The following is a 27,132-nucleotide window of genomic DNA, read 5'->3' on the forward strand; positions in this document are numbered from 1 at the left end:
CTGAGATATAATTGACATGTAACATTGCGTAAGTTTAAGGCATACAACATAATGATTTAAATATATATTGTGAAATAATCACCATAAGTTAACATCCTTCCCCTCACAGTTACAAATCTTTTTTCTATTCTCTTAGCAACTTTCAAATATACAATACACTATTGTTAATTACAGTCATCATGTTGTACATTACACCCCCAGAACTTATCTTATCTTACAACTGGAAGTTTGTACTTTTTGATCCCCTTTATCCAATCTCCCCACAACTCCCCACAACTCCCCACCTGTGGCAACCACAAATCAGATTTCTGTTACTAAAAGTTTGGTTTTTTGAGAAGGAAAAAAAATTGAGAGGCAATGTAAAGCAATTAAATTAAGTACAAAGTAAATTACTTACACAATAAAACACCTTATGAAATACCCTGGACCATGTCTTGCCAAAGCACTAATAAGCAGTTTTGAAGAGTCTGAATATTTTTGATAATGACTGAGGTTAACTAAAATTTAAATAGCCACATGGAGCTAGTGGTTACTATAGTGTCCAATGCAGATACAGAACATTGTCCATCATAACAGAAAGTTCTGGTGGGCAAATGATGATTCTTAGATAAATGTCCTCCCTTGAAAATCATGCCTAAACCAGTCCTATGACCCTGCAAAAAGATGGAAATTCTCTTTTTGACTACCACATTGCATGTTCACCAGACTTCATGAACCTGGACATTGGAACTACTTAAGCTCAATACATATAAAATGGAAGCCCTCGCCCATTCCACCATAAAATTCTAAGTTCCCAGTATTTCTCATCTTAGGAAATGGCAACACTATCCAACAAGTCAATCAAGCCAGAGCCTACATGAGCCTTATCATTCTTGACCTCTCCCTCAAGTTGTCGAACCCCACCTCTTCCCATCCTGTACCCTTCTCTCAGTCCTTGCTGCCATGCCCCTGATCGAAGCTGCCGTCATCTCTTTGTGGACCCTGCAGTTATTCAACTGACTACGAGCAACAGCTCTGGTATAGTTTTTCTCAAGCAGGGCTCTGTGAGAAAACTAAAACCTACAGAAAATGATTTGAGTGACTCCTTACATAATTTTCCCAAGGATGGTACAAGCTAGTACCATTCTAGTTGCATACGCAATGGAGGCCTTAGGGCATCAGGTATTAATTCTTCCACAGAAACCCAGTTGAGAAGAGCCACTCAGGAGTTTGAGTGGCTGAGTTAGACTCCCATCTCTACCACTTAACAAAGGGATGAGCCTGGGCAGGTTATTCTGTGCCTCCCTGTCCCACCAGCAGAGTCAAGCTCCTAGGGCTGCTGTGAGGATTCAATGAGATAATCTATGTAAGAGGGTGTGCTACAGTGCTTGGCACACAGTAAATATGTAATAAGTACTAATTTCCGTTTTCATTGTTACTATCTTCACCTACTTCATTTCACTATCCCCACACAGAAGCCAGAATATGTTAAAAAGGGCAATATTTTCATGTCACTTCCCTACTAAAAACCCTTCCACAACCCATATAAGAGCAAATGATTCTCAGCAAAGGTACAAAAGCAATTTAATTTTAAAAAGGATAGTCTTTTCAACAAACTGTGCTGGGACAAAGGAACTTCAAGGCCTCATGCCCTATATAAAAATTAACTCAAAATGGATCACAGACTTAAATGTAAAACCTAAAACTATGACATGTCTAGGAGAAAGGATAGGAAAAAAACTCTGTGGCCTTGTATTAGGCAAAGATTTCTTAGATGCGACACCTAAAGCACAACTCATAACCGGAAAAAATAATAAGTTGGACTTCTTCAAAATGAAGAACTTCTGCACTCTGAAAGACTGTTAAGACACAGACTAGGGGGGGAAAACTCTTTGCAGATCACGTATCTGATAAAGTACTTGTATCAAGAATACAGAACTCAAAGCTCAATAATAAGAAAACCCAATTTTTAAAAATGGGCAAAAGATTTGAACAGATACTTCATCGAAGAACATATACAAATGGCAAGTAAGCACATGAAAACATGCTTGGGCTTCCCTGGTGGCGCAGTGGTTAAGAATCCGCCTGTCAGTGCAGGGGACATGTGTTCAAGCCCTGGGCCGGGAAGATCTCACATGCCGCGGAGCAACTAAGCCCGTGCGCCACAACTACTGAGCCCGCGCGCCTAGAGCCCATGCTCCGCAACAAGAGAAGCCACCGCAATGAGAAGCCCGCGTACCGCAACGAAGAGTAGCCCCCGCTAGCCGCAAGCAGCAACGAAGACCCAACGCAGCCAAAAATAAATAAATAAAATAAATAAATTTATTAAAAAAAAAAAGGGGAAAAAAAAGAAAACATGCTCAACATCATCAGCTGTTACGAAAATGCAAATTAAAACGATAACAAGACACAACCATACACCTAGGAGAATGACTTAAAAAAAATAAAAACCCTGAAGATACCAAGTGTGGTGAGTGGTGAGAAAGAATAACTAGAACGCTAATATATTGTTGGTTTAGAAAACAGCTTTGCCTAGGTATTTACCCAAGTGATGAAAACTTATATACCCAGAAAGACCTGTGTGCAAACAGGTTTATTCATAATTACTCCAAACTGGAAACAATCCAGTGTCCCTCAACTGGGGAATGGATAAAAAACCAAACAAAAACACCTGTGGTATATCCACCATACGATGGAATACTACTTGGCAATAAAAAGGAGTGAACACAAGACAACACTGATAAATCACGAATGCATTCTGTTAAGTGAATGAAGCCAGACTCAAAAGGCTAGTTAGTATATAATTCCATTCCTAAGACATTCTTACAAAGAAAACTACAGGACGATAAAAAGGGGTGGCCAGGCTGTAGGGGTGGGCTTGACTACAAATGGGCATGGGGAATTTGGGGGAGATGATGGAAGCGCTATACATCTTGATTTAGGGAGTGATTACATGTCTGCGTGTAAATGAGAGCTCCCATATCATCTGAACTGCTCATCTCTTCCCTAACTCTAGCCATCCTGGCCTTTTCTCCATTCTAGTGTACCCTGCTCTCCCTTACCTCAGGGCCAACTAATAACGTAAATATCACTTCCTCAGGGTGGAAGGGAATCTTCTGTGACTCATCCATCAAGGTATCTGTGCCCCTTGTCATACGCTCCCATACAACTTTGAATTTTTTTCAAAATTCATCACACCTGAGATTACTTATTTGCTACTGTCAATTGAGCTTGGTTATAAACACCATGAAGGGTCTACTTCTACCTTAATTCAGTGCTATATTTCCGCAACTTAGAAGAGTGTCTGGTACTCTATTTGCTGTGGCTTAGTAAGGCATTTTGTTGGCTAGTTTGGACCTTACTGGAACTCAGAATACATTTTCACCTCTGCAAACATCAAACCTGAATAAACTTTTGGAATAAAATTAGTTTGTATGAAGTCAAACAAAATCTGAAGTCTTTTAGACAGCCTACAGACACATACCTTAACTGAAGACCAAAACTGTCGTTGAAAAAACAAGTAAGGCCCAGAATTTTTATTTTCCAAGACACTAAGAAAAAAAGAGAAACACATCATGATCAAAGTTGTGTGTTAAATGCCATCTGATTCCTAGAAGATTTCTGTAAGTAAAAGAGGTGAACATAAGAAGTTAACTAATTTTTCAAATTTTCAAACAACTGTATTCCAGAAGATAATTTTAAAAGGTAATGGCAATTTATTGTGAGATACTAAGGGAGGACTATTTGCGTTATGCTGCTTAAGGGAGCAATTTCCCCACTGAGCCACTCTCTTCGGGCTACAGGTTTACACTATGTAGGTAAAGCTTGTATTTCAAGCTATGCTTAGTTTTCCGGAGTTTAAGAAGTCTTCTCTGAAAGATAACGGAGAATATTACCATCTTTAATGTTCTCAGGAGTTACTTACTTTTTGGGATACAAGGGCATGAATACATCATCATCTAAAGTTCTCCTCATTCTCAATAGAAGCGCTTTTAGGTAAACCTAAAGAGTTAAAAATAGATCATGCATTTTAATAAGGGCTATGATAAAAGTTAAATTTTAGTAAATAAAAATAAGCAATATTCCAAATCATATAGAGTATTCAATTTTGAGCGAACAGCATCTCAAATTTTTTAACTTTCCCCACTGAAGGTCCTAAGGTCTTTAATATTTACTACTTACTCTTCGTTCACCCCTCATCAGTTACCAAGCAATAAAGCCATTTAGAAATCTTCCAACCTCTTAATCTACTATATAAAGATTTAAGATCAGACCTATAATCTGGTTCCTCTCAAAATGAGGTCAGTGAAAATAAAACAATGATAAGGAGTACTTTCTCATACCTAAATAGCTCATAAGAATGTTCAGTGCGGGCAGTGGCAATCTGAAGTTTTGAAACTTTATAAAACAATACCTAGTTATTTTACATGCTATTTAAATGTTTCAGCATTTAAATTATCAATTGTTATCCATTCCAGTAGTTTTTCTTTTCCCGAAAAAAATACAGTTCTTCAAGGGATGTCTGATTAGTCCGATTGAGAATGGGGGTGGGTGGTGAGGAGGGTGAAAACAGTACAAATGAGAGGCTATCTAGACTAATTACATCATCCTTCCCAATCGATATTTTGAAACTAAAAACTACTATCTCATATTTTATATATTTCAGGCTATGAAGGACAGATGCCTCAAGTGGGAGAATCAGATTTTCTCGTTGGCTCAGAATATAACCACTCATTCTCTCAACTCTTGCTCATTTTCAAAGGGAAAGGAGAAGATAAAATAATACATTTTAAAAAATTTAAAAAACCTTTCATAGATAATAATTAAATTACCTGTGTATTTTTGTTTTCTGCATTCACTACTGAAGGATATCCATTTACTAATTTTAGGGTAACTCCAACCATTCTTGAAGTCTGTGTTGTAGAAAAGGGGTCCCACATATTTTCAGCTATCACTATTAAGAAAATAAAAAGTAGAATGTACTGAGATACAGAAGTAAACTGCTGCTGACTTAAATCTGATGTCAAGCAGTCCCCAACTTAGAAATGCCAATCATGATTTTTTTCTTCCTCTAGTGTAAGCTTCAGTCTTCTTTGTCCTCTTAACCGTGGGAATGTTGAGAAGATTAGGCACATGTGGCGAGGGGACAGATTCCTATTATCTTCTGCTGCTTGGTGAAAATAAAGATTGGGGAAAGCAGGATTTCTATATCCTAGGAGATGTTGTCCCAGCATCAAGAATTTCTAACTGAACTTGAGCTTTATTTTTAATATCAATATTTTAAATAGGTCCCTATGTCAATGATTCCTAATTTTTTTGTGAGAAATTGATGAAAGTAATGAAACTGCTCCCCAGAAAAATGCATATTCCCCCTGAAACTATGTATTCAGTTTTGCTTCAGGCAGTTCTTAAGAGCCTGAAATTTGCCTGTGGATCAATTACTGCCCCCAACTCCAGGCCCTCCCCAAGGTGGTCTTTAAGTCCCAAGTTAAGAGATAGGTACTCTTTAGCCATCTCTGGGTCTGGTGGTAGCTTTATTATTAATAATGTAATTTCTATGAGAAAATATGCTCTGATTAAAAACTCCTAAAAATAGATGTGAAAAACCCAATGTGTTTGAATGTTCAATTCAGTAATCTCTACCTGTTAGTTTAGGGAGAATCACCTTTTCCACAATGGTCGGCAACAGTGCAACATCTACATCATCTTTTTCTTGCTCTCGCTCTTCACAACCGTAAAACAGCAAAGATTCAAACCACAGCATATTCTCAAAGTCACGACATTTTGCCTAGAAAATATTTAAAAGGTTACCCAAACATTTAAAATAGTGGCTATTTCTGCTTCTAGCCATGAAAAGAGTAACAGGAACTGGATTTAGCCTTCAGTCATAAACTAAAAACTGGACAAAAATATGAAACATCTATTTTCAGACAATGGACCACAGGCAGTACAGGACCATGACCCTGAAAGAACTGAATCAAATGAGGTGAGCTCCTGGCCAGAAGAGGAGATGAGGGTAGGCAACTGCAAGCAAAGCAGTCCTGCTGAGTTAGGAGACAATCTAAGTTCAGGAAGGCTGGAACGCAAGAAGCTGTGGGGCAGAGGAAGGAGCTACACAGAAGGAGAGCTCCCAGATGCACACAAGTGTCCCCGAGCCTCTGCTGGACACTAAGAAACACATGCCCAGGGCAGGACTCCACAAGGTCTGGCAAAGAGCAATCCGGAGCTGGGAGCTGAATGGTTCCCGGAGCTTAGATTTTTTTCCTCTTGTTTTCAGGGCTTCAACCGCAGCCTTCTTTTTGTTACAGTTTACATATTCAACCCAGCCCATCTCATTCATGCCCACGGCTCCATCCATATGTTGGTAACTTCCAAAACCATATCTTAAACATGACCACTACATGTGTACAGACAATTTGAGTTTCCTCCCTTATGTAACAGGCAACGAGGTCCTATTGATTCCACCTCTTAAATCTATCAGTTTATCTCATCCTCCTGATTTCCATCACCACTGACTTAGTTCAGGGTCCCATTTCACATCTTCCTCATTGAGCTTTCCCATGATGTTCTGTTTTTCTGGAATCAAAGAACCAAGTTCTTATTCATTCATGTTCATATCTCAGCATCACTACATGTAATTTTAGTTGACTGAGAAAGTGTATAAAAATCGAAAAGCAAGAGACAGTTCTCTTGAGAAGGGACAGAACATAAAAGGAAATATCATAAGATTATACCCAGTGATAATGTGTCAATTATAGCCCTGTGGGTGACCTATCTCCCCTGAAAAACACTCTGCTGAGGCTTACATCTCTAGCTTTGAGATTAAAATTGCCCAAGGCATCATGGTATATTGCTTTTTTTTTTTTTAGAAGAAAGTGTTTTTTGTTTTTTTTTAATTAATTAATTAAATTTATGGCTGCGTTGGGTCTTGCTGTGCGTGGGCTTTCTCTCGTTGCAGCGAGCGCGGGCTACTCTTCATTGTGGTGCGTGGGTTTCTCATTGTGGTGGCTTCTCTTGTTGCGGAGCACGGGCTCTAGGCACACGGGCTTCAGTAGTTGCGGCACGCGGGCTCAGTAGTTGTAGCTCGTGGGCTCTAGAGCGCAGGCTCAGCAGTTGTGGCGCATGGGCTTAGTAGCTCCGTGGCATGTGGGATCTTCCCGGACCAGGGCTCGAACCCATGTCCCCCACATTGGCAGGTGGATTCTTAACCACTGCGCCACCAGGGAAGTCCAGTGTATTGCTTTTCAACAGTGATAGAAGCCACTCACCTCAAGAGGAGTCCAAGTGAGAAGCTGCAGCCTTATGAGGGGATTGAACAACTTTGGCAAGCAAAGGCCGATGTAAGCATCCTTGTAGGATGTGTAGTATTTTGAACGCCATGCTTCAAACTGGGATTTAATACAATCGATTGAACAGAAACTTTCAAGGACATCTTCAAAAACCTTGCTGGACTCTTTTGAAATGCGATCTAAAAACAGCAACAACAACAAAAAAACCCCACAGAGAATCAAAACTTAGTATGCAGTAGAAAAAACACAGTTCAAATATTTTCAGTGTTTTCTTTGTAGCTTGAGTATCAATAAGATAGGCTCATTAGCAAAGGAATAATTGTTAACTGCAACTTAAAAGAAAAGAACCAGAGATAAGTTCAGGTTCCAAACGTCTATCATGCAAACCATAGTGCAGGTAGTCTCCGCTTTGCATAGTTCCAATATGTACTATTATCTGTCACCACAGTCTAAATAACACCTGTCCCCAAAAACTCAGTTCAAATTTCAAGCACCATGGAATAGTAACTGTGAGTAATTGCATAAAGTACAAACTCTGTATCTAGCTCTTCAGCCCACAAATCACCACGTAAATAACAGATGTGTATCATGATCAGTGACCAATCATTTCTCTTCTTTCAAAGTCTGTTGGTGATTGCAATAACTGACATAGACAAGAATCAGCAATGGATGCTAGGATCTTTAAGTAAAAGGTTATTTAATGCTCCATATGACTTGGAACAGCAGACTCTTTATAATGAAGAGACCTAGTCATGACAACCTACTTCTCAAGATCCATCTTAACACCACTAATAGTGGGTAACCTAACATTTGCCATCTGGTATCATGCTGGTAACAGCATCTTGTGTGAAGTATTCTTGCCAAAAAAGCTTTAACCTGAATCTAATCAAGACTTAACTTCCAGTTTACAAGAAATATAGTGACTGGAAGAACAAGTTAAAACCATGAGGAAACAGACAAATTTAGAATGTAGGACGTTTTACAAGATAAGTGGCCTGGCCTCTTCAGAAAGTTAATGCCTTAAACAAATAAAGAATACGGGTGTGTGTATGTGTATAAGGTATCATGATATTCACTAATTCTACATAAAAAGATGTAACAACCAAGTGCAATGCAGGAACCTTGTGTGGATCCAGGTTTAGAAAATACAGAGTAACAGAAACAGTCCCAAGAATTCTGGGCGGGGTGGCGGGGGGCTGTTACGGAGGAAAACTGAATGCAGACATGATACTGAAAGTTCTAGGTAATTTTCACAGGTGTGAAAATAGTGTGGCAGTTAGGTAGAAAAGCATCCTTTTTTTTTTTTTTTAAAGAAGACATTAAAGATGTTAAAGTTTTTAGAGGGAAGTGCCATGATGTCTGTAAGTTAATTTCAAATGTTTCAGCAAAACACACACATATCCAAAGCAAACTTGGCTAAATGATGGTTAGAATTGCTGAATTTGGGTGACAGGTGTATATGGGTGGTCACTGTGCTATTCTTTCCAATTTTCCGTACGTTTGGAAATGTTCACTGTAAAAAGAGTGGGAGAAAAAAATAAGCTTATCCAAATAAGTTCCAAAGGGCTCGCAGTCAATATAATTCCAAATAATCACAGCCAGTGGTGGGGAATAAAGACTTTTACTTGGGGATCCTTCTGGAAATGTCTTCATGTAACAGAACTAACTATTCCTTTTGATTGAATTATTCGGGGCTCCCCAAATCAGGAATTTCCTTTAGGGCTGAATGCCCTACTGCCAACCTTTACCTTTCTAGACCAGACAGGCTGCCTTACGGCTGCCCCTGGGATCTGAAACATTTTCTTGTCACTTTTAAAATTCTGTGATTCAAAGAGTAATATCATTTATAATGCAAGTACTAGATGAACCCCACAACAAAGTGTTACCACTAATTTTGAGAACTCATCAATAAAAACGGGTGCAAGTTTTTATAATTAAACCAAAGTGCCTAGTTCTAAAGCAGAGGCCACAAAACTTCAAATTATTTCATGGTAGAAACCACAGCCAAGGAGAAAGCACGTTGACAATGAATCTTATTTCGAAATAAATGTCTAACCTTTTTCCAGACTGAAATTTGTAATATCTGTAGACGTTTCTTCATCATCACTGGAAAGGCCTTCAAGGTGATCGGCCATCTTACCGGCTTGCTCTCTGGCTTGTCTACGACGAGTCCTAAATAACAAATATCAAGTTCCCAAACCAGATAAAAGAGACTCCTCCCTTCACAAACAAACCAACAGCAAGCATCTGTAGAATTACCTTCTCGCCTCCCGTTCTGCAATCCGACGTTTTGCATGCTCTTGATACAGTGCCCGATCTCGTCCAAAGGAATCAAGATTTGGTGCCATCAGAGCTTTATCTGTAAAACAACAATGGTTAAAATTAAAAGCCTTCCTTCAACAATCTTGAGGAAAGAGTTTGCACAGAATAAGCCATAATGATAGACTGCTTTCTAATCTCAACAGCAGGATTCTGCAGTAACCGATAAACCAGCCAGTTTTCTAGTTTAGAGCAAATCTCAGTATTAATCTGTGTTCCCACAAAAAGGAAGAGAAAAATAAATGGAGAGTTCAACAACACTACACAAATGCAAATGGGCTTAATCCCTGTTCTTATGTCTAAGTAACAGAACTAGTTTATGCTATCATGATGACCAAATAAATTAAAAATCTAAATTACTTGTGTAAAGGGAAAAATAATACATTACTTTTTTAAGGACGAACTTAGGCATCACATGTTAAATGATAGGACAGCAGAGACATAAGTAGGAAGGATGAAAAAACAGCTTTGTTGCAGGAGTTTAATCATTTATTCTATTTCATTCTAATTTTTCTTTGTAGAAATTTACTCTCTATTACTATTTTAAGAACAAGGGCAGAATCAACATATAGACTGAAAATCATACCTGATAGGACCAAGTTGTGCTTTCTCAAACTTTCAAAGCACAATTCCCTTATTTCTTTTTTCCCCTATTTTCCATCTCTCTTTTTTTAATTTCTAGGGCAATTTTCTAGCTTTAGCTTTCAACCTTCCTATTTAAATTTATATCTCAGTTACCGTATTTTTAGTTTCTGAGATATGGCTTTTCTTCTTAGAACATTCCTTTTCTATAGCATCCTCTACTTGTGCTACGCCGTAGGATCTCTTTCAACATCTCCCTGAGGACAGCAATTATGTTTTAAATTTTCTACTGTCACCTGCATTGTCTTTGTTTCCTCAGTCCCTTTGGTTCTATTGCTTGTATTGTTCACCACGATCATTAACTACCTCCTATGTAAGAATGAGGTTGGAAATTTCGTGGATGTAGGTGGGAGCTGTCTAACAGAGGCATCTCCATCAGATCCCTGGGTACAAGTCAACTTTCTGTTGGGGCCCCCAGACGTTATAGTGTCTCATGGTCTTTTCGTTGGACCCACTCTCTTTCTCCAGAGAAGAATCTTCGAATCTCTTGCCTAGGGTAGAAGGAAGAGTGGGGGAAACATCTGTCTGTGATGCTTCCTCATGTCTACATTTAAGTTCTACACTATGGAGATATTCTGTATTACATGGGATAGTAACGAGAAGCACAAAACCCAAAGGGTGGTGGTGGGGGAGGGGGAGATCACGTGCAAAACGAAAGACATCAATTTAAGGCTTTTCCACAGTTTTTTTCCTGATATCAAAGATGTGTCACCGATAGCAGCAACAGGAAAAATAAAACCAAAACTGAGCTGGTATCCACTTCAGTGTATCCTAACTATCCTAGATCCTACTACTTTTAAAAGTTGACTCTTTTACTGAATTTTTCATTCATATTTCAAAATAGCTTGGATATTAGGAAGTATGTTCCCGAGTTCAAATTACAAAAAAAGATCAGTAGAGTAAACAAGATGCCCCAGCTCTACCTCAACTGGAACTCCACTACACACCATAGATGAATTGGCTAAAAAGTCCTAAACTACAGAAATGATTCCTGCCTCTTTAAGAGCTACCCTTCATTAAAGAAATATTTTAAAGAAAATTCTCTACTATAATAAATACTTAAAATGTTATTATATTTACAGATTTTGTAAAATATATATTGAGGGAGATATAAGAGAGTAGATGACTCAAGAGATAGCCTCCTTCATCTCGGTAAGAATTATATGCAGTAACTCTGATAAGTGTTTACAAATCTAAACAAATGAATTTCTGGCTGTATTTTTGTTTCTTTAAAAAAAAGATCAGAAAAAGAATTGATACTTCAGTACCCCATGCAATTTTTCTCAAATGTTCGGCAATTAATGAATACTCCCTCTAGGACAATACTTTTCACTTTCTCATTACCTTTCACTTCTTGCCAGCTATCAATCTAATTAACATCCATCATTCAATCCTTACTTCAAATTCCATATACGTAAATACCTCCAAATTATAAAGAACAGATTATAGGCAGGAAAAAGTATTTGATGAAATGCATAGCTCACCCAACCATTTAACTTAAAAGGAAATTACTTCTCGTCATAGGTATAATGATTACCTGTAATTTGCCCCAGAAATCTGGTTCTGTCTGGACCAAAAGTGATTTGGGCGGGATGCATTAGTTATTTAGGTGCCCAAAATGGCACTAATCCAATTTAAACGTGTATGGCAAAAACAGAAGGTCAAAGCCATTCACGTGGCTTACATCTGAGTCTGACTCATCTGATGGCTATGTTACCACCTCTTTATGATGCTCCAAAACCCATCCAGCACACAGCAGAATGCTTTCTCAGGGATTCAATGTCTCTCTCATTTAGAGGACACACTATATGACAAAGCATGGTTTTCAGAAAGAATAACAGGGCCCTTTGCACTTGGAACACCTGGGGTGGTTGTTTAATATGCAGATTACTGGACACCATCCAAGACCTGGCAAGAATCTCTGGGGACAGGACCAAGAAATCCGCATTTTAAATTAATATCATGGGTAATTCTGATGTACACTTCCACTTAAGAACTGCTGACATAGGGCCCAAAGAGATGACAAAAGAAGCCACGAGAAATCCAACGTAGGAAAATTCCTATTACAGCACCCAAGAATATAGAGGGCAATGAAAAAGTGGAATTAAAATGTTTAAAATGTCTGGTTAAAGAATTTCAGCTCAACTATTTAGTAAGATGTTTCCAATTAATTTTGGTTTTCCATAACACACATGATAATGAAAGGAATATAAATTCAATTTCCAAATTTTTACACTACAATTTCAAGAAGTGTAGGCACCAAATGACTTACTAAAAAAAAAACCCTCTATATGAGGCAAACTAGAAAATACAAAAAAATTTTAAATACAGAAAATTTTGCTTTATCTAAGGGGTGAAGCTCAAAACTCCCCTAATCTTGGAGTTGTATCATTTGTTATGTAATAAAGCCCCCTCTCCCATACAAAACTTCCCAGCCCCTAACTCAAAACCTTTGTTGTGATCAACAACAGCATTTGTATTGGTGTTAAAATGGGGGGAAAATCAATTAAGGCCAAATAGATATGGTTTTAAGATAAAATACTGATGATGTCTTTACTATAAAGAATGAAAGAATATGCCCAAAGAAGAATAAGATCGATAGAATATTATTAGTACATGATTTGAGTTCCTTTGCAAAGCTATATTTTCTTAAACACAATCCAAGCACATGCTAATTTTAGATCTACCTGACACAAGAGCAAGGAAATTTGTTTCTTTAAAAAAAAAAATGCTCTGAGACGTCTAATTTTCAATTAGGATGCACTAAGTAAACAAGGTTGTTTAATGAATAATAAAAACCTTCAAGATGGACTGACTTGAATGGCTTGAAAACTCCGAAGATTCATCTTTAATATCATCTTGTCGTCTTTGGACAAGGCGGGAAGCTCGCTGTTTGTACAGCTGATGTATTGCTGATTCAAGTTCATTAATCAGTGGCACCTGTAAAAATACAACACACTCCGTAACACCAAACTCCTCAGCTGCTTATATATTTGAGGGTTCCATATTATTTCCGGATTTCTGAAAAAGTACCCTCTGGACAGAATAATCATGAATTCTCAATGAAACACAAATAGTAATTCAGTTTTATGATTTCTGGGAAACACCACTTCTTCTTTTATTCCATATATGGAGCTATAATGTCCAGTGCCTAGTTAATTGGAGCAAAAGTTTGGTTAGGTTAAACACTTTAACATTAGTAAAGAGAGCGAGTAAAGAATTGTCAGAAATTTCAGTGCTTCTTTTAGAATAAAGTACTTGAAAGTCCTTTTTAAAAGTCCATTTTTAACTTTCTAGCAGCATGATCTCCCTTGCCAATTTTTGTAGTTTAAAATAAACCATTATTGCTGTGTAATACCAAAAGATGCAATGGCATCTCTGTGGCTTTATTACACATTTAAAACGTGAACTGCATTCATTTACATTAATACAGTGAATAAAATTTCTAGCTATCACTAACCTGTCTAAAATCAATCATCTAAAACTCAGAAAGTTCTTCTCTTCCTATCAAATGTTTAAATTTTTCCATATTTGTAAGTAAAATAATAAAATTCTTTGTATAAATTGTCAGTTTACAAAGTCAACAAATTTTTCCAGGTTAATAGCCACAGCTAAGCATTCACTTGGTTCATATGGAATACAAAAAGCTTACGGAATGAGACCTAACTTAAAAGGAAAAACCAGAAAACGTTCTCTTTATAAATACCTATGCTATAACCAAATGCTATGAAACTTTCACAAAACGCTAACAACCACTACACGTACCTGAGGAAACCAGAAATTCTAGTTTCCTGATGGTTAGTGCAAATGAAAAAACACATTATTGAGAGTTTGGGAACACTGGCACCAAGTGTTATAGCAGCATCCTGAACTGAACAGACTGTAAATGGAAAATAGAAAAAGGCAGGTGGAATACAAAGGTGTCTGTAATAAAAGCAATTTTACACACTTGCATGATCCCATTGCAAAAGCAGCAAATGTTCACAGAAAGGTCAAACTGATGGAGTTATTTTATTTTTTAATATGCCACACCATGGGCAACAATGTCCCCAAATCTGCACTGATTATCTTGGTGATATGAGCTGAGCCCACAGACTCTAAAATTAACTAGAATCGATTTTTAAAGCAATTACTGTCATATTATTGTGACTTACACTTACCTACCCCCTCATTTTTTCAAACTGTGCAGGACTAAAGACAAATGTACCTATGCATTCCTTTAGTCCTGGAGATTATTAACACTCCTCTACTGTAAGAGCTACACGCCTGAGGTTGCATCAGACAGAACCTTAATTATTCAATTTATAGTTAAAATTCCGATAACGTAATTTTCCTGTTTAGGTAATTAAAATGCCTTTTAACAAAGCCCAGAGAAAATTCTACTGAGAATAAAAGCCCTAAAACACATTTTCAGCTCTCATTCATGTTTCTTAACAATACTGATTTATCTCAAGAGTGCACAAGAGCGCACCATGACAATTTCTTTACCCTCTCCAAACTGGAAACTGTTATTGACTATCATTATTTCAAGGCCAAATTTAAGACAAAGAACACAAGAAGGAAGATGACTGCAGGAAAACAAAACAATGTAAAGTTAAAATAATCTGCAAAATAATTAAAAATCTAAGTTCAAAACCACTTAAACTTTTATAACAAAAGAGAAAAAAAACAAAAGAATGTTTATATTTTGATGGTCTTACCCTGAAACAATATTTTTATAGTATAACTGGAATGAATATTCAAATCTATCCAATTATTCCTCAGTATTTCCAAAATGACAACTTATGACATTATTAACTCAGCAGCAGACTCAATAAAATCAAATGCATATGAAAATGTCAAAATAAAATACTCATATTTAAAAGGGAATTATCTACTTCTCTTTTAATTAAAATGTAGTCACTATATAATAGATACAGTTTAAGATCTGCTCCATAAACATTTATCTAAGTGACTCTGTAAAAACGTATTAGCACAGTCTGAGGGATACCTCCCTAGGAACCGGGTAATCAAGGAGAGAGAAAGTACACTACTAAGTGTTTTTAAAATAGTAAGCAATTGAAAACTTTATGAACTAGATATTCTACTAGTCTCTTTAACTCAAGAATGGTACAATCTAGTTGATCATATTACTGTCAATATTTTTTAAGAGTTCAGTTTGCAATTACAAGCGTGTAAGTTTACTCAGTAAGTTCCAAAGCAAAGACCCAGATACTTCAAGAAAAAGCTCCATAGGGACAAATCTCACAAAGTATGGTTTAAGACAGAGATCCTTTCTCTAGTCACAAAAGGTTATTAGACCTGCTCCCAGCACCATGTCCCCTGGGCTCATAAGGGCTTTATTAGTAGGAAGGACACAACTGCCAGCTCCGACATTTATGTCCACTTCCCCTCTTGACTCTAGCCCCTCTGCAGAGTCAAACTTATGTTTCTTTCTCACCCCTGTACTTGTCACCCTAAGCCACAGATCTGCCACAAGGGATATCATAGCTTAGAATGTAGCTGCTTCTCCACAAATCAGGTGATAAGGACAAGAACATGAATCCTTCAGAGAAGACTTGGTGGATCTGACCAGACTGGCTGGAACCATTAAGATCCATTTGGGAGACACAGTTTGGCACTGTTCTTTAGCCAGCCTTTGGCCTTAAGATACTGAAGTAATCAACGGAGATAATAAAAAGTTAAAATACTGTATGCTTACTGATTCTATGCTAACTCATATGGCCAAGAATAACAGAAAATGTGCCTTCTAATCCTGTATCAGTTGAAAGTTTATGGAGACAGGATATTCAAAAGCACCATGATTTTACTTTTTTTTAAAGAAAAGGCTGTGAAGTCCACAAATGCCTATAAACCAATGCATCAAACAATAACATTTATCTTCAAGAAAAATCAATTAAAAGGCTGTTTCAGAAAAGGATTCTGTGTGCAGCTAACAAAAAACGCAAACAAATGGTACAATAGGATGCAAATAATTGTGCCAGCTGACTGTCATACTAAAAAAAATGAACTTGGAAGAAATGAGACCTTAACAGAAATTATGGCCAATGAATGGTTTCTGAAATGGATAAAGCACAGGCTTATTTAGATGAAAACTATTAGCAGCAATGGCAATCAACTTTATCTAGGGTAAAAAAAAAGCTAATAAAATATTGCAACTTTATATGCATATTTGGAATTACTTGTAGAAACAGTTTAAAGATAAGTTTAGATCTGAACCATAAAAAAGAAAATTTCATGAGTCCCTTATATTTTAATAATTCAGGACAGGCCAATAATCCACCATTAAATTAAGGCAGGATTTGCCAAAGTCTTATTTAAATATGCTTTGAATTATCTTTTTTTGTTTTCTACAAGGCACTAGATTACCCCAAGATAGAAGGTTGTTAATGAAGTGGAGAAAATGAAGCATGACTTTTCATCACTTCTAAAGTTGAATTCAGTGGATATTTTCTGAGAAATATAGAAATCTAGACCTCCTTAATTTTGCCTTATTCAAAGAGATTAATATTTTTGCATTCTTACCTTTTCACTGAAACACTCAAGCAAGTCTTGGACATACCCTCGCATTTCTTGCAAAAATTTATACCGTTCACCAATACCCCCAGAAGACCCTTCTAATCTTTCAATAGCCCTGGTGGAGTCCACTCGGCTTTGCAGATGTTTCTCATGCTGCTGTCGATTTGTTTTGTGCAGTTCTTTCATGGAGTCCAACCTTAAGAACAGAAAAGGATAAATATAACACATTTACATCTGGAAGTCTATGCTGTCAGGACTCTTGCAATATTTATAATAATGCATTTAGTTCCACTATTAGAATATAAAAATGCTTGGAGTGGATCTTTTCATCTGTACTGCTTTTTTCCTCAAAAAACGGCAGTTTACAGACTTCATATAAAGTTATTTGGTGGGCTAACCAAAATCTCACTGTTTTGTTTCTCCCCCCATATCTTGACTACACTTTTTCAGAGTCCAAGAGGTGCAAATTCAGAACTGTCTTCAACAAGATCATGGAGCGGTATTTTTAAAAACTTTTCGAGGCTTCCACAGAAGTAATCCAAGAAGGTAGCAGAACAAAGTATGAAGTCATCTTCTGTTTAGCTTTTGAAGATAGGCCAGTGAATCTTCTTTGCCGATATTCTGCATCTGCTACCCCAGACTACATGTTGCCTGAGGGAACGGAAAGCTAGAGGACAGGTCTTTAAGAAGTTGATCTGCCCTACCTGTCTTTAAGCTGTTTCTTTACCAAATCAATAGTAACGGGAGTCATCTCATTACTGGGAGTTTTGAAAGGGACTGTATTATCTGTTTTTTGAGATTTGGCATCGGATGATCCGTAGGCTGTGTAACTATAAGGAATGCCGTAGGATGAACCGTAAGGCATTGTCTGGTAAGTGTTCTGGTAGTACATGTTCACTTCAGTGGGCTGACTTGCTTGAACCTAGAAAAGAAATGGGATGTATATTAAAACTAGTAGCTGAAACTATGAAAAGAAAAATCCCATGCCTTTAGTGTTAAACAAACAAACAAAAAAACCACTAACAATAAACATTATACTCATTTTCCAAATAGTATGTAATTAAAATAAGTAATTGCAGAGCTCCTCAAAATCAGGTAACAGTAGGGCTGGATTCATTTCTAATTCTTATGGGATTACTGGATTCATTTCTAGTAACTTTCGGGAAAACAATAACAAAGAAGTTTAGAGTTAGAAGGGACATTAAATTGTGTCAAAACACTAGCAACCAAAAAAATTTTATGTGTTATTTCCACTGTACTACTTACTTCTATAAAATAAATTGTTATAACTATTTAGGAAGATATTTTTCATCTACAATAAGATCTTTGCATTACTGAGAAATCCATCTTCTACAAAATAATTTTTAAAGTCAGAAAAAAATAAGCTCTATAGGAAAGAAACACCTTATCTATACAGTGGTTCCCAAACTTTAAGAGCAACAGAATCACCCAGAGGACTTGTTAAACAGATGGCAGGGCCCCACCCCCAGGGTTTCTCATGCACTAGGTCTCACTCAGGAGGGTGAGAATTTGCATTTCTAACAAGCTCCCATATGATGCTGTTGCTGCTGGCTGAAGGACCACTTTGAGAAACACTTACCTAGGAAACCAGAAAGTCTCCCATCATTTGGATGGTAAAAAGCAAAATTTAATATAGTTTCCTCTAACAGCTTACTGGATACATAACTTTATATAATTTTCCTCATTATATTACTTGAATGAATGACAAAGGATCAATTCAATGTGCAGTACGTTTTTACTTCAACAAGATAGGCTAAAAATGTTTTTAATTTCTTTTTTTAATTTTTGAAGTTTAATTCTTTGGTTCTTACCTGAGGGATATTAATTCCTTTTCTTATCTGCTCCTGTTCCCATCGGCTGAGCTCTTCATCTTGTTCTCCAGTTACTAAAGCATCATCATCACTCCCCTCAATACCTACAGCCATAAGCAGCAAAGTAAATAATTCCAAAAAAACAGCGAGGGAAGAGATGCTACCCTGATATTTCACAAAAATCAAGCAAAACTATTGGCATTAACTCAATCGTACTAAAGTTAAAACGTCTACTATGATCTCTCTCGCATTTGATACTTCTGCTTTTGCTTGTCTTAACACACAGCATACCTTAAGCAAAAGGCAGTATCAATGTAACGATTAAAACCTTAGATAGGTTTCCTAACCTCTGGAAACCTAATGCCTCCTAAGAATGAAGAGCCAATTACATATATTTATGTACGTTAGGTGCTTAGCACAATACTGGTCACACAGTGCTCAATAAACACTAGCTGCCAAAATCATGCTACACTTTTCAAAAAGTTCCAATAAGACACTTACACCCAAGCAAGAACAGTTCTCTAACATTAAACACAGTTAAATAAGTATAGGTACTTTTTATTTGATTGTAGTATCAAATTATATTTAATAGCAATGAAACAGGCTCACTGTCCCATTAAATCAAGTTACCTATTTCCTCCGCGATTTTCTGTCTTTGTGATTTTTCTTTCACAGAAAAGACTATACGGCGTTTCTCATCGTCATCTTCATCATCACTGGCATCATTCTCATCTTCTCTAACAAGGCGGCCTTTACCAGGCTCACTATCATGAGGAGTGAAATCTCCCAATTCCCGGGCCATCTGACGCTTTTTCCTTGCAGCATGTATAAAAGCTGCATCTGGAATTTCTCCTGGAAGCAAATGCAATAGTAGGGAATAAAGTTTCTATTTTCTTGAAAATATGAAAGGTAAGTGAATCTCGTCAAGATAACCTTGTCACAGTGATGTTCTAATGTTATCTGCTGGCATCCCCGCCCCCCTTCCCAAACCGTGCCTGCAAAACAACTGATTTATTTTCAATTTAGTTTAAATGAAAGTAAAAGTCGCTAGGGAAACTAAAAAATATGTATAATAGCAATATGTACAGGAAGGGGGGGAAGGGAAAATCCACCAAAGCAGTTTTATTTTAATGGTATATTTTTTCATTTTTAAGAAATAAACAAAAGCAATAAAATCACAATTATTACTAAACCAGAAAACAAATAAAAACAAAAAAGGAATCTACAATCTTACAACCTTAAAAAACACTATGAGATTTATAGTATATTTCTCTTGCAAATAGTTTTCAGTTGACGTGTAAGCACACTGAATATATAATTCTGTATCTAATTTTTTCTTCATATTAAAACATAAGCTTTTCCCCATGCTGTTTTGCATAAACATAATTTTTAGTGGTTTACAACATTCACTCAATAAAGCATAATCTACTACATAATCAAATTAATTGACATTTTCACCTGCAGTAAAAATTAATGCCTTGCTACTTTTCTAATTGTTGTTTAAATAGCTATGTAATATCCCATCGTGTAAATGCACCTTAACTTACTAAGCCATTTCTCTCCTGCTAGACATTTTCTAAATGTTGCTCATTACAAATAACATTGCAATAAAAACATTATTTCCTTGGATAAACTTCTAGCTGTGGAATTACAGGGTCAAAGACTAAGAACTTTTGAAATCTACTGATTCATATTGTCCAACTGCTTCCCATAAAGACTGTACCAATTAGAATGCTACTAGATCTATGTACATAACTTTTCACAACTTTACAAACCCAGAGTAAGCATTTTTATTTTTTTTAAATTTATTATTATTATTTTTTGGCCACCCTGAGCAGCCTGCGGGATCTTAGTTCCCCGACCAGGGATTGAACCGCGGCCCACAGTAGTGAAAGCGCTAGGGAATTCCCATTGAGTAAGTATTTTTAGATTTTATAATGAGTTAAATGGTTTCTCTTCATAATTTAAATTTGGCTACTAAGCATTTATTTATTCAAAAGCTGATTAGCCAGTGAATAGATCTACAAATAATTTCCATAAAAAAGTTAAAGAAAAAAAAAGTGTGAATATAAAACTAGCAGCAATTTTGCTTTTGGTAGCAGTTCTTAAAAAAGTTAAAATCTTAATCTGAAATACATAAAAAAAGGCCTTTAGTACCACTTACTTGAAGCCCTACGTTTGCTTTCATAATAAAACTGCCTGTCTGAGAATGAACTTGGAAAGTTGGGAAGTTTCTAGTTTTCTTACTTTCTGTATTTGCAAAACGAAACAACCTGGCTTCAAACAGGGATGTCATAAGAAACACCACTTAGCTAACTCCTTCCTTAATGACCATCTTTACAGACGGCTCATCCTTGAGGGCTTACTTCAGTTCTAAGGAGAATTTGCAAGTACACACCTGGACGGAGAACATTCAAAGAAGATAAAGCATTTGAAAAGGCTCCGGCAGCCTTTGGCTTTTCTTCCTCCTTCTCGCTTTCCATATCCATTTCATCTTCCCCGTGTTCACTGATGATAACTCCATCTTCTTGACTGGTGTCCTTAACATGACCTGTTTTGTCCAAAGGAGGTTCGTCTAATTTTTGAAAAAAGTAATAAAACAAGATCCATAAATTAAGGAGTCACTTCTAATGCAATTATGGGCTCAATTCATAAAAGCTTGAACTATTTTAATTGTTTATAAAAAACTAAAACACTGATGTGTGAAAATGAATAATCACAATAAACACAATTGGGAGGTAACAACAATACAGGGGACGCAGGGATGCATGAGGCCCTGCCCAATCGCTATCTTTAATTTTATCAAAATTTTACTAGCTTATCAAAACAGTTTCTCCCTCTAAACTCTCATAGGTAACTGTTCAAACCTCTTGGAAGCATTATTTCACTTTACACGTCAGTGTTTCGTTAAACTCTAAGCCCATTTGAGGCAGCTTTCTATCAAGAACAAAGATTATAGACCAGATATACCTCTCTGTAATGAACACTTTATGCAACATCGTCTTAGTTCACAGCCATTTGTCACCCATCATCTGAGGGGTTGAGACCCAGAAGTCACATTTACACTGTGTAAGCCCCTGACCCCATTGCCATTACTGAACGTTTAAGAGTGGATGTGTGACTAAACTTGATTTTTCTGGCCATCTGGAATCGGGACACAGAGACAAGTCAGAGACTAGGTGGCACTAAAAACCACATGCAAACTAGGAAGGGAGTTGTGGAGTAGCCGTACTTGGCCACGTGGACAGAGAAGAGAGCTCTCTAGTTCTCAGGCCATTCCCGAGGCCAGTTTCAAGACTACTTTCCTGCCACAGGGTTCCAGGAGGCACCACTGTTACAGTGGTTTACTTTGCACCAAACGGTTTACTTTACTTACAACTAAATAGTCCTATTACACCTTCCATCCCAGGCAAAACTCAGAAAATCAGTGTTTTCACCTTGAAGCACTGAACCTGGCAATGCACACAAGAGGCACCATGAATATAATGGAAGAGTAAAACAAAAGTTCATTCTAAATATGAAAGGTAAACTTCCGTTGTTTCCCTAGCATGTTCCCCTCCCTCCCCAAAACTGCTTCAAAAGTTCTTAATTCTTCTCAAACCATATTCTACTTCCCTAAAGAAGAGTGCTGGGGATAATGACTCCCCACCCCCCCAGCTTTACTGAGAAGATTTAGGTCATTCTGCTTTAAGGCTCTTTAATTTTTTAAATTTACCATCCTACCTCGTTAGCCACAGACTCCCTCTGAAGTGACTTCTGAGGCTATGAGATTTTAAAACTCAGTTTAATCAGATGTATAAAGATAGATGTAGTCAAGAACTACCCATTTCCTTCTGCTCTCAATCTATACTACATCAATGGCTTTTTATACACAAAACAGAACTACAAGAAGGTTTACTAGATCAGATATGCCCAGATAAAGATTTCTGCAGACTTCAAAAGATTCAGAGTTGCAATAAGTTGTTAAGTATTTTGCTTGTGATTGAGCAAATACAAGTACAAAACATGGTTGACAGGTGAATTTTTGTTACTTGGTCATATATTATCCTTCCAGACAGCTTTATAAAAAGAGATGCTAAATAACCTTTTCTAGGCTCCTCTTGTGCCTCAACTTCTTTGACTACTACTTTAAGAAACTTGCTGTCACAAATATTCTCTCTACTTTGAATGTTTTTTTTTAGATTTGCCGCTATTTTATTTATAAGTATACATTTAACACAAGGAAATAAACACTGATATATGGAAGTCTAGTTAATAGTAGTGTAACTATGTATCATTTGGATGATTACATGATTTTAAACAACAAACTACACTGAAAAATTAATGCGATAAAATTCTTGGTCATAATATTATTAAGAATATATAAACTGAAATTATGATTGCTCCAAATTTGAAAATGGAAGTGAACTCATTTGGACAGAGTCAGAGTTTAACATAATCTGAAAGGAGGAGGTGGGGGTCAGGCTCTCCCTCTCCTCTGTCTACAAGACACACAGGCTTCTCTTTAGCAGAAGAACTTCTACTTGATCCCAATTGTTTCTCTACTGTCCTTTCCTTCTCTCTCTGCCAAACTTCCCAAAGCAGCAGTGCAGACCTGCTACCCCCCGCTTCCTCACCAATTTGCGTGCCTCAACCCTGGCAAACAGCCTTTGATCCCTCCCATTCCAGGCTCCCCAACTAACCCAAAGGCTGCAGCCACAGCTAATTCATACAGTATCACTGAGCAATTTAGTAAAAGATGTTCCTTCCTCCAAACAGGCACAGAGCTTGGCAAGTAAACTAGTTTCTTTTGCCAGCTGCCCTCCTCCGGAAAAAAACACAGCAACCCTGTCAATAGCCCTTCCTCAGCCCTTACTTTTCCTGACCCTTCTGATACTATTTCACACAACTGACAATCATCATCTTGAAACTTTCCTATCTTTTCTCCTTTGGACTTTATGATTCTTTTTATCTCTTCAGTAAACCCTCTTCTCTATGTGTATGCTTATTACAGGTAGAAGTCTTTGGTCCTCAGGAATTTTTCCTTTATGCTACTCCCTCATCAATTCCATTTACTCTTGGTTTTAATTATCACCTCAATGAGCACCATATCTAAATCTACATCTCCAACTCTTCACTGGCCATTTCCACTCAAATTCAAGTTTAAAGGTAAACTCATTATTTTAGGAATATCACAAAAGTAGATTGATACTACCCTTGTTTTCAAGTTAATGCACCTCTGCCTGTCTAAGGAGGGCTGGGGTAGGAAAAGTCTGGGATTGTGATTTGATGAATGAAAAGAGCTACAGAGCACCATCACTTCAGGGATGACGACCTATGTAACACAGAGGCTCCACCTTTGGGGAGGACATTAATTGAGTTATTGGGTGAGTAGGAAATCCGTTATATGAAAGTAGAAGATAGAAGAGGTCACAGAAGGTGGCTTCAAAAACCTTGTACTTGCTTCAATTTCTTAACCCAACAGTAAATGGTCCTTTCTCAGTTCTCACTTTTCCTGACCTTCCTTGTTCGATTTCATCGTACACAGTTGGTTCTCAAGAGATCTGGAAAAAATGAAGCAGCTTCCTAGAGTCCAAAATAATCAGTTCCCCTAAAAACCCTCCTCCTCCCACCTGCATTCCCTATTTCTGTATATCATACATAATTATTCTCTCAGTCACCTGGCACAAAAGCTCAAATCTGACTATTTCTTTTAAATCCAATAGCTGACTCATACATTAGGTCTACCAATTCTTCCCTTGCAATACTTCTCAAATAATCTTTTTCTATTTCTTTTCCCACACCCACAGCAAACATTGTTAACTCATCCACAGTTTCCCACCGAGTCAGGAAAAGCCTCAGTCTTGCTCAACTGAGACCTTTTTAAACCCACTATTAATGGATCAAGGCTGGCCCTTGTATTTAAACTGCTTTAGGCCTCCAATCTCTCCCTGTGCCAATCCATGCTGCATGCTAATACCAGGTTAAGATTTCAAAAGGCATTCATCATGTTGGCATCTTGCAGGCCACTGAAACAGCTACCCTAAATCCCTTACTAGATACTAAACATCCTTCACAATCTGTCAGCAAGGTACCTTTCACCCTAAACCTCCGCTTCCTCCACAAATCGTCTACTTTGGCCCATCAGGCATACTTGCTCTTTTTGAAAACAGCCTAGGCCACATTAATCTTTAATATCCCCATACCTCCCTTAGCCTTTGGTATTTAAATTATCAAAAAGCTGGCTTCAAATTCCACTTTATCTATGAAGTATTCCTTCACCCACCTCTAAAAAAAAATGTAGTTAACCTTCATCGGACACTTTGCCAAATACTGGGTCCAGTTATACATTTAAGTCATGCTGTCTCCAAAATAAGATTGCAAATTTGAGATATAAGGACATACTTTTCCACATTAAGCCTATAGTGGAGAACTGGGAAATAATAATTCTATCTTTAATTCCATAAAATAAAAAGATTTCCCTAAAGCACTTGCATGAGAATAACTCATATTAGCATATTATAATGGAACCACTTTCCTAACGACAAATAACTGCTTAAAAATTTTAACTTAGATTGTGAGAGGACATGAGAGATGTCTGTACAATGCAGGCAGGGGCCACACACTGAGGAGTCTTCATCTGTGTAGCTGACAAGGCTGCTGAATGGGAGTATTATCAACATTAGACTTAGGGCATTCCTAAAAGTTCTCTAAGAATTAAACTAACTGTGTAAATAACACCAAAGGAATCAAAAACTTGTCTCTGCAAAATACAAGTACGGGAATTTGCACAGTACTCCTTCAAATAGGAATAAACCCGTATCTCAGGTTTAAGTCGGAAACCTCCCTTCTCTGTTCAACAGCAATTGGAAAACTAGTAGGAAAACTGGGAGACAATTTAGTCACTGCAGCAGAAACATTCCAGTGGCAATGGTTCTGTCTTTTTAAAAAATGCATTTACAATGCAACTGTGTTATAATTAAACAAAAGAACTGTATCGGTACTCAATTTGTACCCTTGACAACGACAAAGTCAACTGAACAAGTTCACTATATATACCAAATCCATTCAATCCCTGTGAGAAAAGAGTTTCATTTTGTCATTTCAAAAGAATCGTATTCGTTTGGTACTTACTGTCAGCTGATGAGTTGATTTCTGTCTTAATCTTCGATTTTTCAAGATCTTCTTTATATTCTTTCTTAAGCAATTTTACTATCTTTTTGCTATAACTTGATTTCTTCACTTTGAAAACTTCTTCATTTTCTTAAAAAAAGAAATTAAACCAAGTCTGTAGTAACCATTTTCAGACAGTATTTTCCATTCTAACTTTCAAATTCTTCCAAATATATACTCATACACGCCAAATCATTACATAACTTGAAATTATTTCAAATCTGTAATAGGTTCTCAAAAACTGAGTCAACTTCATAAATTAATCTGGAATAAGGCCAATTTGAGACTTTTTAAAAGGCAAAACCCATGTAACTACAAAAAATTTTCCTGTGTCCTACTGTCTTCCTTGAATCATCTATTTCAGGAGTAAAAAAAAGTCATTGAAAAAAGCACCTGATTATCATATTATTAAGGTATCTGAAACAAAATACCCAAAATCAAAAGGTGCTAGTTTACAGAGCTGTCAAATCTGAGTAACTCTATATCCATCACAAACTGACATACTGTTATTTCAAGACTAAGCTGAGAGCTAATCACTTTTCAAAAATAAGTTTTGATGACGTATCCATCATCCTTGATTTGAAAACTTTAAAAGTCAAACGCAAACACTTTACCAAGTTGTCCCTGTATCATTAAAAACAAAAATGTGGCTGTACTCCTCGCAAACGTAAGATAAAAAACAACAGGAAAGCCAAAGAGAAACTGCTTATTACTGGAAACAAGAAAGCATCCCGCGTCGAGATGCCTCATAACATGGACTTAATTGGGTTATATAAACACACAGTCAACAATTCGGGAGGTAAAATGGTTTAAGATTTAAGGCTCACTTACGATCAGAAATCTAAATCCACTGCAGCCTGGCCCCTCACACCAGATTGGATAAACTGCCCTGAAATACCATTACATTGTCTCTCTTCATTGTCCAAATGTCAATGCGAGGAAGGCCGCACATCTGTACCCCTGTTTACTTTTATGGGTAAACTGAGGCTCCGCGATCACAAGGGACTGGCCCAAGGTGACTCAGAACCAGAGCTTCAACTCCGGGCGTCTGTTCCCAGACCGAGTACTCCTCCTTACACACCCGGCCTTCCTGGTCAAGGATGTCTAACCAGGACGAGGATGGCAAAAGGCGTGGGCACGGTGACCTACAGAGGGCTCAGAGAACGTGCCAAGAGCAGTCTGGGGACCTGACTCGAGTTCTCCCTAAAACACACCCGCCAGTTAAAAGAGGCAGGACAGGGAACACTGAATTTTCACTTGAAAAACTCAGAATGACTGATCTGAGATCCAGGAATAGAAGATGCACGGGAGAACGATGAAGAGGAGGCGGTAGTTAAGAAAAGGCTGGTGGCGGCGCGGGAACACGTCCCCAGCCAGAGCAGAAGGCCGGAGGCGGGGAC

The 27,132-nt window shown here is 37.3% G+C and overlaps 1 protein-coding gene across 2 annotated transcripts in view; it reads right to left on the minus strand.

Moving 5' to 3' along the window:
- Positions 1 to 27,132, minus strand: part of PAXBP1 (PAX3 and PAX7 binding protein 1) — a 33,765-nt gene that overhangs the window by 6,011 nt on the left and 622 nt on the right. Inside the window, exons 2-15 of one of the 2 annotated variants that reach the window (XM_036850186.1) lie at positions 25,694 to 25,822; positions 20,979 to 21,131; positions 19,211 to 19,432; positions 18,581 to 18,684; positions 17,453 to 17,670; positions 16,755 to 16,944; positions 13,046 to 13,169; positions 9,528 to 9,627; positions 9,325 to 9,440; positions 7,248 to 7,447; positions 5,623 to 5,767; positions 4,812 to 4,933; positions 3,905 to 3,981; positions 3,464 to 3,530 (exon numbers count right to left, since the gene is read on the minus strand). In XM_036850186.1, coding sequence (XP_036706081.1) covers positions 3,464 to 3,530; positions 3,905 to 3,981; positions 4,812 to 4,933; positions 5,623 to 5,767; positions 7,248 to 7,447; positions 9,325 to 9,440; positions 9,528 to 9,627; positions 13,046 to 13,169; positions 16,755 to 16,944; positions 17,453 to 17,670; positions 18,581 to 18,684; positions 19,211 to 19,432; positions 20,979 to 21,131; positions 25,694 to 25,822 — 1,967 coding nt within the window. Of the gene's footprint in view, positions 1 to 3,463; positions 3,531 to 3,904; positions 3,982 to 4,811; positions 4,934 to 5,622; positions 5,768 to 7,247; positions 7,448 to 9,324; positions 9,441 to 9,527; positions 9,628 to 13,045; positions 13,170 to 16,754; positions 16,945 to 17,452; positions 17,671 to 18,580; positions 18,685 to 19,210; positions 19,433 to 20,978; positions 21,156 to 25,693; positions 25,823 to 27,132 lie in introns of both variants that reach the window. The other variant, XM_036850185.1, reaches the window with a different exon arrangement.

Source organism: Balaenoptera musculus, chromosome 4 (assembly GCF_009873245.2).
Source record: "Balaenoptera musculus isolate JJ_BM4_2016_0621 chromosome 4, mBalMus1.pri.v3, whole genome shotgun sequence".
Classification (NCBI taxonomy): Eukaryota; Metazoa; Chordata; class Mammalia; order Artiodactyla; family Balaenopteridae; genus Balaenoptera; species Balaenoptera musculus.